The 17,094-nt window shown below is 25.8% G+C and overlaps 3 protein-coding genes and 1 long non-coding RNA gene across 8 annotated transcripts; 2 read left to right on the plus strand and 2 right to left on the minus strand.

Annotated features, from left to right (window-relative positions):
* Positions 1–5,053: 5,053 nt before the first annotated feature.
* LOC126838145 (uncharacterized) lies at positions 5,054–6,791 on the minus strand. Its single transcript, XR_007685670.1, has 4 exons — positions 6,668–6,791; positions 6,304–6,408; positions 6,107–6,198; positions 5,054–5,619 (listed from the first exon to the last, which is right to left on the minus strand). It is a non-coding gene; the product is annotated as an uncharacterized LOC126838145 (long non-coding RNA).
* A 301-nt stretch (positions 6,792–7,092) lies between these two features.
* On the plus strand, positions 7,093–10,717 carry LOC126838138 (serine/threonine-protein kinase 19-like). Of its 4 annotated transcripts, XM_050572297.1 has the most exons (7): positions 7,093–7,398; positions 7,458–7,519; positions 8,505–8,683; positions 8,755–8,981; positions 10,124–10,280; positions 10,388–10,482; positions 10,546–10,717. In XM_050572297.1, the coding sequence occupies exons 2-7, from the start codon at positions 7,501–7,503 to the stop codon at positions 10,583–10,585; spliced, it is 717 nt and encodes a 238-aa protein (XP_050428254.1). In that variant the 5' UTR covers positions 7,093–7,398; positions 7,458–7,500; the 3' UTR covers positions 10,586–10,717. The 4 variants fall into 4 exon arrangements, 3 of the variants coding, with proteins under 3 accessions (XP_050428254.1, XP_050428253.1, XP_050428252.1); XM_050572296.1 differs by having other exon boundaries at positions 7,094–7,519; XR_007685669.1 differs by lacking the exons at positions 7,093–7,398; positions 7,458–7,519 and adding an exon at positions 7,849–7,971 and having other exon boundaries at positions 10,124–10,312; positions 10,546–10,570.
* On the minus strand, positions 10,661–11,412 carry LOC126838143 (ubiquitin-fold modifier 1). The gene has a single exon (XM_050572307.1). The coding sequence runs from the start codon at positions 11,011–11,013 to the stop codon at positions 10,735–10,737; it is 279 nt and encodes a 92-aa protein (XP_050428264.1). The 5' UTR covers positions 11,014–11,412; the 3' UTR covers positions 10,661–10,734.
* On the plus strand, positions 11,217–16,491 carry LOC126838135 (putative sodium-coupled neutral amino acid transporter 10). Of its 2 annotated transcripts, none has more exons than XM_050572290.1 (10): positions 11,217–11,823; positions 11,910–12,027; positions 12,090–12,263; positions 12,325–12,425; positions 12,510–12,631; positions 12,717–12,865; positions 14,563–14,699; positions 14,780–15,010; positions 15,079–15,250; positions 15,328–16,221. In XM_050572290.1, exons 1-10 carry the CDS (start codon positions 11,746–11,748, stop codon positions 16,008–16,010), a joined length of 1,965 nt encoding a protein of 654 aa, XP_050428247.1. In that variant the 5' UTR covers positions 11,217–11,745; the 3' UTR covers positions 16,011–16,221. The 2 variants fall into 2 exon arrangements, with proteins under 2 accessions (XP_050428247.1, XP_050428246.1); XM_050572289.1 differs by having other exon boundaries at positions 11,219–11,823; positions 12,319–12,425; positions 15,328–16,491.
* Positions 16,492–17,094: the final 603 nt, after the last annotated feature.

The raw sequence follows: 17,094 nt of genomic DNA on the forward strand, positions 1-17,094 counted from the left end.
TCCGGCAATTAAAATAACATAGGAATATTTAAAATATTGAACAATAATTCCATGCAACGCTAACCACATCGAAGCTAAAACATTTTTCTGGATTTTTGTGTAAAAGAGTTCAAAAGTGGTCAAATTATGTTTTTGGGGTCGGTAATTGCGAGTTTAATATCAGTTTTCAACTTTACTCAGCTAAAAAAACTTAAATAAAAAAAATGTAATTTTTTATTTAATTAAAACCTAAAAATGGTACTTGAGTGTCAAAACTTAAAAGTATGTCCATAAAAATGTTGTAATGGTTTGATAAAAATTTGCTAAAATGTAAGGTGTATATGTTAAATTTTTGATCAAAAAAGTTTTCTAGCAACTTAGACTAAAATATTTTCTTGACTAAAATAATGTTATTTAATGTTTTAATTTAATTTGATTAAATCGAACATTAAATTAACTAGTTTTTGATTTACTTCCGGGATGATTAAGTCTACCGTGATGGTCAATTTTTATTTACATGCTTTTCTTTAACTCGCTAACACGTACGTACGTTTGTTCTAGTATTTTCAAATCTTGCAAAATTAATTAATTTAACCCACTTCCCGATGTCGTAGAGGGGTGAAACTTGGCACAGGCACTCATCTTGGATGACAATACCATATCCCGTAATTATATTGGGACTCGGACATACAGGTCGCCCTACACAGGGTGTCACATGTGGGGGTCATTTCACTAAAATTGTATATTTTTTTAAATCTTCCAAAATGAATTTAACCCACTTTCTGATATCATAGAAGGCTGAAATTTAACCCAGACACTAATTTTGGATGACAATACAATGTTCCATCAAAATATTATATAAATATGTATTAATATATAGATATATTAAATATATGTTTAATGTTGAATACGGATGATTCATTAAGGATAAGACACGTTTTTTTCTGAAATTATACTAATTGTTAGTTTTCCTCTTAATACATTAACAATTACTAATATAATATATTATGGAATCTTGTGTATCAAAAAAATATTCAATAAATATCATATACATTATTTAACAAATGTTTTTCGAACTATATAGAAACTGAGTAACTAAAGTATGACGCAAATGGCAATGTTATTTGGCAAATATCAACAGTGTATTTAAAAAACACCTAAGGCTGATAAAACATTTCGTTAGCAAAACAAAATGTTGGTTATCGTTGCATGAAATTATTGTCCAATATTACAAATATTCATGATATTTTTCGAACGCAATAAGTCAAAATTTTAAATATATTATTTAACCTATAAATTACTGGGGGTCAGCGAAATCCTCAATTATAAAAAATATTCAGGCTTTCCAAAATATTTGTATGCGTTTAATCACCGATGCTCCATGGTTTGTTACAAATGACACTCTAAAGCGGGGAATTGGGGGTAGTTCTTCCAACAAATGATAACGCGTGATAAGAAATAAATGTTACATAACCTATAAAATGTGTAATACTACAGATAGTACCAACATCGATTTTACCAAAAACCCGCCAAGAGAAATTTCGTATTTTAATATCAAAAACATTGCCTTTAGTTAGGTTCTTATCTTTATTGCAAATTGTAGTTAGATCTTTATCAATTATCTAATTAAATCGTATACACTATACACGTAAAATTCCATAAGTAAATCTAACATTACATTGTATAAGTGTATATACCTATCATATAAGTACATGTTATAATTTAATATTATTTGGTATAAAATAATAATAATTTTATTGAAATTTCCCTCAAATTGTTTATATTACTATTTAAATAAAACATTATTTTTACTTTTTACCTAAATTAGTTGACGATTTCAGAATTTGGCTGTCAAGTATAAATTAGTTTTACCACATCTTACATATGTATTCTGTAGTTAAAGAATACAGGTAGGAGCTTATAAGCTTTGTCTTCAATCTTGTCTCTTAGAAGATATATTATTAACAAAATTTGGTACCTAAAGGATATATTAGAGCAAGGATAACGGAACATATGACACTTGTAGTTTAAATACCTTACATGAATAACTAGAACAAAACATATTTAATTTTCAAGTTTCCACATAAATCAATATATACATTATAAGGTTATAGTCCAAAGTGAACCTTTTGCCAGATAAAGACTCGTGAAGAGAAAAAAATTGTTGTACGGCCCTTTTGCATGGGATAATAGGTAGATAATACGAATATGGCATAATATAAAATTACTGTAAACTAGATTTAACAATTCTGTTGTATTAATAAAAATGATCAAACTAGGGTCGTAATCGTATAAACGTCATACTCAATAAATATATAATGTAATTTAATAAAAACTTGCTTTTATGTTGGTAAGATTATCAAATCAGACTGATCGGTATTAAAATACCTTGCAAGACTGAATGTTATTTATAATCAATTAGTAGGTTTTTAAAAAAATTATTATTAATCACTTAATATTTTACAGAAATTAGATTATATTAAGCTACTCTGGGTATATATTTTTATTATATAAACCATACTAAACAATATGAATTTGTTCTGAAATAGTTATTCATATGATTTAAAAATATGATACAATTTTTGGTCAATATAAATTTGCAAATTTACAATTATCTCTTGATTTGAAAATGTCCTTGTTTGTTAGAAGATTGCATAGCCCATATTTTATTAATCTATGTACTTATTCATTTAATATGGCCATTTACTTAGCGATAACCAAGTCATTAGATTTGTTTCTTATAGAAGTGATATTATAACTTTTCTGTTATTAATTCTGTCTACATTCCATTTATTAAGAAATGTATACTTTACTTATATTATAAAAAAAATAGAAATAATACATATTATAAAATAAATAGATACAATTGCAAGTTGCAGCATCTCATCATATTTATTTATCTCTTATCTCGTTCTCATCGAGATCTGCTGTTAAAGCTCTTTTTGCCCACAAAAAGTTTAATAAGTTATAATAAGACTGATTTAAGTATGTTAATATTTACTTAAGACTGGTGAAGTTGTGAAAATTTAAATGATATAAACGTAGCTATGGACATATTTAATGTGAAAACTAATGAGGCTATTTCCAATTCCACTAATATGTATATAATAAAATTGTCAAATCAGAAATTAAAAGATTGAATATCAAGCGGTCAGGTTAACTCTATTTTAACTAAGTGAACATTTAAAAACAGATTAGATAATCCCATTTTTATTTAACATTAGTTAAAAATGGTATAATTGTGTTAGGAATATCTTATACCCCCATAATTTTGGTTAGAAATACTAGATTAAACTAGTAGAAGATAATTCTAACTTTATACTGTTAAACAGTTGTACTTTACTAAATTGTAGTTAACAATGAAAAGTATAAAAGTTGTAGGTATTTAATTTATCATTATTTTCAGGTAAGTGCCCCAATAGTTTTAACAAATGTGTCTTCATTCCTTTACACAAAACAGGAAATAAATAATTGTTCAGTAGTTATTATCTATTATTTCAGTCGGTAATTATAATTACTAGGGCTCTAGTTATAATTACTAGACTGTAGCCATTATAAACCAATATCGTTATCACTGTCTCTATCAAAAATATTTGAAAAATCATTAAATCCCAAATAATGAAGTAATATAATATTTAGTTATTAAAACATATTTACATGGTTTTACGAGTTTTTATAGTTGAATTTGAATAAAACTAAACATATGGTTTTCAATATTCAAAACTATTTTAATCTGGATAACTTAAAGTTTAGAGGTCAAACTGTGTAGAGCTACAAAATTGTGTTTCATGAATTATGATTCATATAAGATGTAACTGCGTTACTATTAAAAAGAAAATAGTTGTATACTTTGATTCATTGATAACTGACTAAAATGAAAATATCAAAAATATTGAATATGTTATAAAACTATTCAATTATTATCAAGACATTATTTATATATATCTATAGTTTTTAGATAATAGCAGGTATTGTTAAGGGTTAAACTTACTAAAGCTAATTTATTATTTAAATGTTGAATCTATAATTATTTACTACATTATACTATGCATATAAATAAAGATAACGGTATCTGGACTTTATAATACAATTTATATCGAACACATCATTGTATACTCAAAGAGAGTATTCAATATGTTAAACATCCTTCGTTTAATCGCATTATATAATATCCCTTGTATTACAATACACAGATACAAATCAGTCGTTATCGAGAGTAAACGTGTCTATGAGAACAGATTTAGAAAAAATACATTTGGTTTACTTTTACTTTATTGTGTCAAAAACTACATCTAAAAACTAATGCATTTCTAAATAATAAAATTATAAACAAATATATACTATATACTAAATACGCTTTGAATTTTTATCATAATTAAATATTATTTAATTAAAAATTATCAAAAAAGTAAGTGGTTATTAAAACATGTTTTCAGTTGTAAAATAACACAAACAAAAATGTTTTGAAAAATAATTTTACCTAATTGAAATTATTATGAGAGAAAATTAGTCAATCACACTATATAATTAAGCTAACCAAGAAAAAACAACTTTTATTTCTAAAAAACAATATAGACTTCCTGTCTATCAGGCTACCTAAAGTAACACAGTATACATTTCAGACCAATTTTATAATTTATAAAGTACAATTCATTAAGTTTGATAAGTCATTTAAATAAATAATAAATAGTAATAATAGAAATAATAAATGTAATAGTTTAAAACACATAAAATAATCTGGTAAAAAGTATAAATAGTATAAAATGATACTTAAGTAAAGATATTTTTTAACTAAAAATGTATATATTATAAACTAAACATCAAAATTTACAAATGTATAATTACTTGGTTTAGCAAAAAAAAATTGTACCGTTTTTTTTTTTTAATCTAGGTATTCAAAATTTTGACTACACAATTTTTCCTAACAACATCAACATAATTTCACAACAGTTTACAAATTTTCAATCTTTTAGTTAGGTCAAGATATTTTTACAATAAATTAATATTTTAATGTTATTAAGGTAAGTAAATATAAGCAAATACAGAAGCTACATTTATAATTTATTTGGTAGGCTAATAATTATGTTTGTCAAAATTGTAATAATAATATACTGTTAGTATCGTTAAACTAAAGATACTTGTATTGACACTTAAAGTGTAAAAATATTCAAACAATAATACAAGTATTCAAAAAAAAAAAAATTTAAACAATCTTAATTTTGTTTTAATGTAGTTGAAAATTAAAAATATTTAGCCAAATGAGATATCAGTGTAGTGGTCATAAATACAGTACAGTTTATATGGACGTTGAAGACAGGATAATAAGTTATTCAATAAGTAAACAACTGAATTACAGTTGATTAATAATAAATTATAATGAGACTTTTTTAAATAAAATTAAACAAAATATAAAGAGATTGGAGATGATACTACGATGTCTAACAGCAGGTAAACAGAAATACTGGGTGGTTTTTATAATGTTAGTCTGATACAGAATATTCTTCCAGGGGTTTTGCACAAAATCCAATTAACTTCAACAACAAATATTCAAATATAGTGTCAAAAATCCGTCTATGGATTACAGTGTCCATGGAGAAATATATGATATGTCCATTTAATCTTCCTCTGGTCACATTCTAGCTGAAAAAACAACAAATGGTTAAATAATATTAATAATAATTATAATATAAAACCAATTTTAAATGAATTACTAATGTTAAGGTTTGTTAATTGTGAAGTTAAAATTAAATATAACGAAAATTGATAATGACATTTTTTTATACCATTTAACTTCCAACTTTTTATACCATTCAATTTAAATTATCTATCAATAACACTTGGAAGAGTGATTTCATGAATAGACTATATTTGTGACCGGTATATATCATGTGGACCTAGTTTGTTATCTCATACCAATGAAGCGTAAGATCTACAAGTAAATGCAATTTTTCTTGTACAAAAACTAACAATGTTAGAAAATAGTAAATTAAATTATTAAAAAGAAAGATAATTTACATTTGATTTCTTTTTTTTTAAATACCCTATATTAGGGTGTTTTAGATTGATATTAAACTAATTTTGTATCAATATTTGTATTAATACTACAAATCTAGAATGTTTTCCATACCTAATCTATTTAGACAAATGATAAAACAATTATTTCTTCCAGTTGGTGTCGATGGAGAACTGTTCAACCAGAATCTTTGACTCATCTTAAAACTGAAAGATATATTTTTAATAAATAAGTTAAAAGTTGAAATGTTAATTATTAAAATAATAGAGATTAAATCAATTAAAACAATTTTACAAAAAATAACTCCATACCTGTTACCACACTTAATCAGACTAGAGATAGTTTCAGGAATCGAACCGCTCTGATGAATAAGCATACCGATAAGCTTTTTATGACTTCAGACAACTACCATCATACTGTAAAACATAATTTACTTGTATTAATAGTTTTATTTAAATAGGATGTAATAATATTGTCACACAAATTAGTACAATATAGTGTATGTCTGAACTTTGTCGCTAGGTACTATAATTGATAAATATATTATGTTATTCATATTAAATATTGCAAGTTTATATTATGTGAAAATAAGAGTTTTGAATTATGAATTAAAAAAGAATTCTAATAAAAATATTCATTTAATATTAATAAGAAACGAAAGTAAATTTTATTTACCAATAATTATCGTTGTCGTCATATGAACTAGTTGGTTTTTTGTCATTATAAATGTATCGTAAAAATGTGTACTATTTAAGAAAATATAATATATTTTAACACGGTTATTTTTTTTATCATTTGAATTATTGCCGTTTAGTTCTAGAGATAACAGTTAACTCTGACAAACTTTAGTTATATTTTAGTTACTTTTATTCTGATAGAATTGGCAGACTGATAGAATGTGATTTTATATTTTGGTGTTTCTGGGTTGGTCACGCTGATAAAATAAAAATTGTGTTATCTTTTGGAAGAACTCTTATCTCTTATCATTTTTTGGAAGAACTGCCCTGAACCCAAGTAAAATACTTTCGTGGTATCACAATATCGAGTTAACTGTTGTATGATTCATTTTATTACTTTACGATGTCGGAGTATGTTAAATTCGGACTAACCGTCTAATCGTAGCAATTGTATATTCGAAGTAGATTATATTCGTGGCAAATGACTGATAAAGCAATGTCGGAGTAACTACAAGTCGTGGCATGCAACTTTCGTGGTAACTGTAGCAACCCCTATTATTGACAGAACATAAATTCAGTTCTCCGATGCTGGTAAAAACAAAATGTCGGACACTTATCAGTCCCGGCCTAGGTTTCCCTTCTGGAAACCTATGATTCTATGATAAAATCGCTTATCATTTCACTAACAACTGCCCACTGCCCAGTAAAAATGATAATTTATAAAAAAAAGTAAGTTTAGTTAACTTAAAACAACAATTATAGTATTAATTATTATAATTAATGTTCAGATACCATAGTTATGAGTTATTGATTTAGTATTTAAATTTGGTAATGTCAATATCAAGAGAAGGTGAATATTTATTTTTTATTTTTAAACAATATAATATATATCTATTTTATATTACTGTCCTAGAAAACAAAATGTTTTGCTACCCTAACATGAATCGTTTTTATTTTTCAAAAAAAGATGTTTAAAATTTCAGCCCAAGTGGTTCCATATTTCCTCAATAAAATTAACACATAATAAATTAATTTTTCATTAAAATTGACATAACTTAACATCTTATAAATATTTTTTGTTTAACATTTTTTTTTGATATCTGACTTATACCTTTAAAATAATTGTATACAATTTTAGATTTTTAAATAGTTACAATGACTTCAAGTTAGTCTTTTTTGTTACAATCGACTAGAAACACTTGTGTATAAAATTGAATGTATCTTTAAACCCCTGTTTCTAATTTAATTAAATGTTTTGTATCAATTAAAATAAACATCCAATGTTTGTTGAAGCATTTGAAGGTGAGTGTCAGCTTTCAGAATCTTTTTATTAATTTAAAAAATATTTATAATTTTTGAAGTTATGACAATTTGACATAAATTTACTGTTTATGATCTTTTAGTGTTTTTTACGCTGATTACAAATCCGGGTCCGGCAGGCGTAGGGAGTCATAGGCTTATATTTTTTCCAGTGTTTATTTTAAAATAGGATTTTTTGTGAATTTTTCCCTAATCAAACTGCTGTGTTTTTCAATGAAAAATTTCAAGTAGTTATGACTTTTGAACTAGAAGAGCCCACCTTTTTCCGACTTCAGATTTGTAATCAGTGCAAAAAATACTACAAGTTGGCAAAAATATCCCGAAAATAAGGGTGTGCTGTAAAGTAAATTTATCCTGACGATTATAATAAAAATAGTATTTTATACATGGGGAAAATGTGGCATTATAGGACCTTGTAGAGTTATCCTATAATGCTGAATGTTATACATTTCTTCTTTTTGACAAATGAAAGTGATTCAGAGGGTAGCTTACGTTAGTAAATAATTTATTTTTAGTACTTGAAGATGGTAGTATTGTAGTCAGTGAGTTGCCTAATGATACAGAAGCAGCAATAAGGTATATACGATCTGTATTACCTACTGCTATAAAAAACAATTATAAGTATCCGCCTATTGTATTTATTCATCAACTTTATGATATTATAAACGACAAAGCATTGGTTAACAGACAACTGGTAAGAACTTGTTTGCCATCTTTAATTTAAAACTATTATGTATTTATATATTATTATCGTTATCTTTTTAGAATGAATTACAAAATTTGGGAAAAATACAACAGTTTACTATTGGTGTTACTGATTATCCAACAGCCTTATTATTATATGAAGATTACACTAGTTACACATTAAAAACATATTCTGATAACCATTGTGTAAAAAAATTTTTAAAAGATACTTTACTGAATTTAAAATCATTTGGAGTGGAGAAAATTACATTAAGACAAAAATTAAAATTGCAACTACATGAGATAACGTAAAAAAGTTTAATATATTATAATATTCATATTATATTATATATATATTTTAAAAATATATTTAATGTATACTAAATAACAATTTGGGTGACAGCCTATAATGAATTTGATGGCGTTGACCATTGTTGCTAAGTGGCTTAATTTTATTATAAAATACGTTCGAGTACAGACAATGGAGGATGATAAATAGTGTTACAAGTTTCAAGTTTCTCAATAATACCAGATCAATAGTAACAAAAAAAAATTGTTTTCTTAAATTTTAAGTTCTTACAAATGAACATTTCATAAGCAATGTAATTGAGTACTATGTTTAGTATGATCATCCCAATCTTAATCAATAGGTTATTACTTATTAGTTAAGAAATACTTTAGTAAATAATAATTTAAAAATAAATAACTACTGAAAATAATTGTATCCCTAGGACTGACATATAGATGGGAGTATAAAGCCATAAAGGAGATTCTTAATTTTAAATACCACATTAAACACTAATTATTGATTGAAACAAATAACATTGTAACTGACATTTTTATCAAAATAGTGATTTCGCTAAAATAATGTTTAATCATGCTAGGGAGCAATATATGGTATTTAGGGATTATAAAGCACGTTACAGCCTGGAAGTGATTAAACATGGCATCAATTGAAAGAGTGTTGTAATAATGATTGCCATGCCTTCTCCTTGTGTGGTTTGGGTTGCGACGAGCACAGAAAAATGTTATATCAAAGGACAAAAGGAAGATACATAAACAATTGGAAAAAAACAATTTTCTCAACATTTGAGATTTGTTAGTTACAATGTATTAATTTTTACTTATGGGAGAAAAAAAATTCAACTTAGTAATTTTATTGTGGTTTATATTTACCTTAGCCTTTAGATATATTAATGTAATATTCAATAGTTTGATAAATTACGATTGCCATTCAAAATATTTGAATGTAATAAGAATGTACAGTCGCAATTTAAGCAGGAGCTTGATTGGACTAAACACTCTTAGTTAAGAAATTAATATCCTCAAAATTGTTTGTCTTATGAATTATGAAATTGTTTTAAAATAGGCATACCCCTTTCATAATAAAGTTGGTGTACATTCTTAAAATACTAAAACCATTTAACAATAAATTTTTATTCATTTTCAGAGAACTAGTCAACTGTGGATTGTTATTAATAAGGAACCAAGAGTCTTATTGGATATCATTTCCGTTTTCTGGAAGGTTTATTAGAAAATATACTGAAGGTCGGAAATATATTTTACAAATAATAAAACGTCGAAAATTTCATGAAATACTGGAAAGTGTAAGAATTAAGAAATCAGTGACCTTTAAGAAGTATTATTTTTAACTCATTAGTTAATGAGTGCTAATTAATACTAATACAAACCAAATAACATTCTTATATTTTAGGATTTAGAATACCGATGTGCTAAAGTGCCAAAATTAAAAGAATTTGGATTTAAATATTTTTTACATGACATCAAGGGGTCAAATGACATTAAAATGTAAATTGTTATATTTTAATATTTAAGAAAATATTATTTTTACTAATTTTATATTTATTATAGGATTAACACAACATCAGGATGCCTATTGAGAATGTCTTGACAGATAGAATAATATAATACAAGGCGAATTATGAGAAAAAATTATACATTTTGAAGACGTTTTTGATGTATAATATAAACTAGAATAAAATAATATTTGTATTACTTATAGAATGTATATTTATCACACATATTTAGCCATTTTAATTATTATGCACATGTATTTGTCCCAACTCTGTCCCTTGGAATAATTCGAAGTTCTGTTCCGTGTTTGAGAAAGACAGTACCAGCCGTCTGTTGTGGATTAATACCAATACCATCATTGGTAATTATGGCAGAAGTTTCAGGTGATACTTTAAACTCCTCAGCTGCATATTTTAAAACTGCTGTAAATGGTGCTGCTTCCGATACGTTTAATACTTTAAATGGCAGTTTTGGATCCGATGTTAAAGTGATTTTAAATGTGACTTTTTGAGTAACTGGTTCCATTTTTTATAAAATGTATAACAGTAATAACTAGCCTATCACAAACTACACTCAATACGATAAGTTTACAAAACCGAACGAGTCTCAACGACAAACGATATGTGAATTGTGATAACTATTTTGAGTATTTAAGTGTAATTTACTATAATATAGTTAGTGACTTGTAGGGATGACAAAAAAAAAAAATAGGTATGTCTGATGTCAGCAACTTGTGCTATCAATTATTCCAATGTGATAGCCAGTTTTTTCTCATATGTAATACAGAGTCACAACCGCAAGTGGAAACCGGAAAACATGGTTATCACAAGTCGCGACATACCATAGACCTATAAAGAAATTCTTTATAAATTTTACCTACCATTTATTTACTTCGTCATGGCAGCTGCTGATGTGGTGTTCAGGGTTTCCTAAATAATATTTCTTGTTATCAGTTATCGTATCGAATATACGTGTTTGTCTATTACTGTTTCTTAATTCATGCATGTAAACTTACACCTGGCAATTTTTTCAAAAACTGTTCCAAGTGTATATTTGTAATAATTCTTTAAATTTATTTTTTAACCCAAGATATTTTTAAAATGTAGTACAAAATTACCTACATTATCATGAACAGTTATTTATTGTATTTTGATTGTAAATCAAAGTAAAAAGACAATACTGTAGAAATCTTTAATGTTAGTTGTAAGTATTTTAAAAATGTACCGATAAATAAGAAATAATTATTGAAGATTCAAGATGAGGGCTTATGTTATGACTCTTGCTAATAGCATTATTGGTGTCAGTATTTTAGCTATGCCATTTTGCTATAAAGAAGTAAATATTTTTTATATTTATTAGATTACCTATTAATATTTTTTAGTTTTCATCATATCTATTAAAATTATAATTTATTTTTCTAGTGTGGAATTTTGTTGTCAACTATACTGTTAGTCTTAAGCAATTTAATGTCGAGAGCTTCGTGCTATTTTCTTTTAAAATCGGCTATTAAATCAAGAACGAGAGATTTTGAGTTTTTAGGTAAATTTGTACTATCATTTTAAAAAAAAACTAAATAAATTGACATGTTAATTTTGTTCTAGCATTTCATTTGTTTGGTAAACTAGGAAAAATCTCTGTTGAACTAAGTATTATCATGTTTCTCATGGGAACCTGCATTGCATTTTTTGTTGTAATGGGAGATTTGGGACCTCAAATTATTGGTGAAATGTTCAACATGAAGAATACGATGGCTCTTCGTCCAAGCATTATGATTGGTAAATTGGTATACATATTATATGTTATAAAGATATAATGGTTTGATTTTTGAAGGTTTAGCTGCATTTATAGTTTTACCACTAGGATTGTTGCGAAATGTAAATAGTTTAAACACTATTTGTACAGCTGCAATAATATTTTATGCTTGCTTGGTATTAAAGGTAAATTGCCTCAAAAAAATGAATTTAGTTTATTTTAATTGTAATTATTTTTTTGTGGTTTTCTCATTGTTGTTTAACTTTCAGATATTTGTTGAGGCTTTTGACAAAATTTTCTCATCAGTTTGGATATCCGAGCTATATTTTTGGAGACCTTCTGGTCTTTTACAGTGTTTACCAATATTTGCAATGTCACTATTTTGTCAAACGTAAGCAAAAAACAACATTTATCAAATAAAAGTGAACTATAATTGATTTTTTAGCTAGTAATTACGTTATATTATTCATTTTTAGACAACTATTTGACATTTTTGAATCAATTTCTCATGAATCTCTTGAAAAGTTAAATGGCATAATCCGCTCTTCTATGAATATGTGTACAAGTGTCTATATGAGTGTTGGTATTCTTGGATACATAGCATATCATGATCAAACATTAACAGGTAAATTTATTTGTTATAGATTATAGTTTGTAATAAAAAGTCTGGATTTGCTGACCAGGTACAATAATTTTCTTTTGTTCCAAATCTCTTAGATATTCCACAAAATGTACATGACCATTGTACTAGTAGTTTAGGTTTTTTTAATTTACGACACGTAGCTGTTTGTCCAGGAATAAGTATAGTATTACATCCTTTGCAAATATTTCTTTTGATTTTTGAATCTATTTTTAATAAACTCTTCTGAGATAATCCTTTCATTATAGAGTTGTAAGTTGAAGATAATCCAGGGCATAGCATAGATGTAGCTGTACTTAATTGATATAAGTAATTTACACGATTTTGGTTGATCTCTACATTGAAATCCTGTTTTTTTCTGTCAACTTTTGGCATTTTTATTACTTTCCTTATGACAAAGTGTATTCTAATTCTTCTGAAATTAAATTATTTTTATTTTTAACAATGTTTTATTTTCTAAAATAACATATTATAGGTGATAGTAAAACTGTAATTAATATAAATTTAGTTTACTAAAAATCATTGAGTATGTATTTATAATTTTTATATAATTAAGCCGTTATTCTGAATTTTATCATTTAAAATGTTAAAATTGTGATGAAATCCTTTTACCTGCATACTATAACATTATCTATCTATAAGCGTAACCCAAAGACACTAACTACAACTACTATAGCTACAACTACACCAACTACTAACTACAAAGACTACACTGGTATATACCAATACCAGTATGAACAAAATTAAAAAAACTTTTAATTTGTTTTAAGATTTCCTTAGGCATTATTTTAAAAGTCATTTTTTTTCTATAAAACATTTATTTTGTTAGAACTTAAAAAAAAATGTATTTATTTAGAATTAATGTAGAAACTAATAAAAAAGGTGGTGAGCATTTACTTAACTTGTCAGTTGGTTAGGTTAATGAAATATTGTATTATAAATGAATTTTTAAAACCTAATTAACACAAACGCGGATTTTCTTTAACCAATTATATGGCGTTTTTATTTATTAAAAAACCTTATGTTTCAAACCCAAATACATTATGTTTATATATTGAAACTCATAGTTTTTTATGCAATTACAATTATAATTAATTTTTTTCATCAATTACTTTATTACTTTTTATACACATAGTATGCATGTACTTACTGGTTGTTTAGTATTAACTGGCAACTGCAACCAACATATAATAATTATCAATAACTGCCGTGTAGTGTATACTGAACGTACTGAGTTATAAAGGTCTATGATTATTATCATATTTGCTTAAAATTTGATAACAATATGTAGTATTGATAATATCAATATTATGTCAGATCAGTGTAGCCAGATAACCGATTACACAAATGTATATTGCATGTTTAAAGTATACGTTCAAGTTATTATTCCAATTTAATAATAAAATGTCTTATTAAAATCAAACTAAATTTTTAAAGAAAAAGTCCAAGCCCCAATGAAAAAAAAATGTGTTTTTTAAGTTGATACATGAATCTTACATTAAGGTTTTTCTTAACTGGTTTTAGATTGTTATCTAACTTATTTTATTAATATTTACTAAATTAATATAATATGAATATTGCAACATTAATTCATATTTTAAATATTATTTTGACAAATATTTAATTAGAATTGTAATGCTTATATATTTAACAACATTTAGTGAATTTTAAACATTTTTCAGGAAATATTCTTACAAGTTTTTCTCAGTGTTTATCAAGCGATGTAATAAAAATTGGGTTTATTATGTCCATTGCTGTTAGTTTTCCTTTAGTTATTTTCCCATGTCGATCATCTATTTACTCGTTAATTGCTACAAAGGTATCAGAAATTAAAATACATTTTAAATTATATAAAATATAATCATCTATCATTAGTTTTAATAATTTTGTTTTAACCAGGATTATGTACTTGTATCTGGTGGACGTCAGCACATTGCTGAAACTCCATTCAAGTGTATTACATTTTTTATTGTAATATTTTCATTGATTACTGGTCTTCTGATGCCCAATATTGAAGTAGTATTGGGATTAATTGGTTCTACTATTGGAGTAATCATAAATGTTATGTTTCCTTCAATGTTTTTAGTACGTGTTGCTAACAAAGAACACAAAGAGAAGTTTTGGGCCAAAGTAAGGGAAAAACTTATAATTTTATTGTTTATAACAATTGTATAATACAATTTATTTTTTTTTTTTAGTTAATTTTATTTGCTGGTATTTTCATCATGGTAATGGGCACATTTGCTAATCTTTTTGCTATTCAACAATCTTTATCAGTATCTAAAATAGCTGTCAATGAGGCTATAAAGGCCAAAGAAGTAATTCCTGTTGATACTATAGCTAAAGAAATGCTAAAAGAAATTGAAAAACGTTAGTAGAATTTAATTTTTAATTATTTAAAATTATCAATGTTTTTCTACATTTATTTGTTTTTATTACAACTTTAGCTTTGAAAATTGACAAATTAAAATCTAAGGATATTGAACAGCATCCAAGCATAAAATTAAAACTAAATCCATCAGAAGAAATTCGTGTTGAGCCACCTATTCCTGTCGAACCTGTCGTTAAATCAGATGTAAAAGTAATTGATAAAATAGATGTAGGTAATTCAATTAGCAAAGATGCAATAAAAAAAGAAGAAGATGAGCTAAACAAACGATCAGAAATAGATATACTTGAGAAACTAAAAAGTCATGAAAATGAAGGTAAAAAAATTTTAGCTGAATCCAAACAAATCTTAAATGAATTAAAAAAAACTCGGTTAAAATTAGAAAAAGATAAAAAAATGTTAAATACTATTAAAGAAATGAATTCCACCAATTTAAAACAAGAAAAGCAAAATATTATGTCTTCAACGGAAAAGAAAACAAAGATTAAAGATGTTATTAAAGATAAGATACCATTACCTATAGTATTACAAGAAAATAACAAAACTAAAAATAATAATAAAAATAAAGAAATTACGAGAGAGAAGAGAGATGTTGATTCAATTGGAGATAAAAAAATATTAAGTGATAATAACGAGAATTGCGAAAAAGATAATAAGAATAACATTAAATTGGCTGTGACATCAAAGAATCAAAATGATGGGAATAAAAATGTTATTGAAGATGTAAAAGTTGAAAATTAACATTTTATAAAATTTTATGATGGTTGATCTCTTTTATTTTTTTGTTATAATATTTAACATATTAATCTTATTATAATTTAGCAAAGTTGCAATATTTTTCGCTGTTTTCAAATAATATTTTTATAATGTGAGTTGTTTATATCTTTTAATATGTATTATTATTGAATTAATATAAAAAGTTCCTATAAGATGTTTATATGTACATAATGACAAATGTGTATTAGCTTCAATTTGGATCTGAGAAGGTATTGTTTTTAAATTATGTGTTTTTATTTTATGTCTTTACCCACAGTATCTCCTAAACAGACCGGGATATTTATGTTAAAAGTCTACAAATCAGAATTCGTACATGCAAGCTACTTTATTGGAACAAAAATTATTAAAGTTCACACTTTCCATTTCAAAATTAAAAAAAACACTTTAAAAATGTTATATATAAATATACATAAAATATTTAATACAAAATCAATGTACTAATATACAGGGGTTGTCCTGGTGCTTAAGACCAAATTTCAGGTTTGGACTAAGACAAATAATTAGTATAATCTCTATCATCCGAAGCGTTGGCACACCAATCAATCTATTTAAGTGGAAGTAAGCTCAAGATGTGTAAATAATGTAAATACATTACAAGGGTCAAAATTCATTCCTATCTGACTAGTGTTTGGGAGCGAATACTCCAGAATTTGTTGCGAAGCAAATAAAATGTATTTGTTCTGCATATTAAATTTATGTTATTTGCAGTTTTTTGTGGGTACACATTTTTTTTATTATGCAAATTTTTACAGATTATGGCAGTCGTTGATTTATTTTTATTTGCATAGAACATGCTTTAGCCTTGGCCTCTAGGCTCGAAAATGACACGAAAGTAACACGTCTACTTAAAACGTATAATATAAGTTATAACGAGTCGTCGTCGTCATGCAAACGTTTTGGCCAGAACATACAATTAAGACCATACTATCGTCATAAATCGCAAGGAGATTATAGATCAGAAATAATCACTATTCAGGAGCGAGCAGGCTAAAGCATATTCCATGTTTTATAATTTTAGCTTTTAAGCTTTAAGTAGGTTGTAAATTTT

The sequence above is a fragment of the Adelges cooleyi genome, unplaced genomic scaffold (assembly GCF_023614345.1).
Source record: "Adelges cooleyi isolate 19-005CV unplaced genomic scaffold, UGA_ACOO_1.1 ACOO_flye_CR_arks_rails_tigmint_CR_PRNA_30, whole genome shotgun sequence".
NCBI lineage: Eukaryota > Metazoa > Arthropoda > Insecta > Hemiptera > Adelgidae > Adelges > Adelges cooleyi.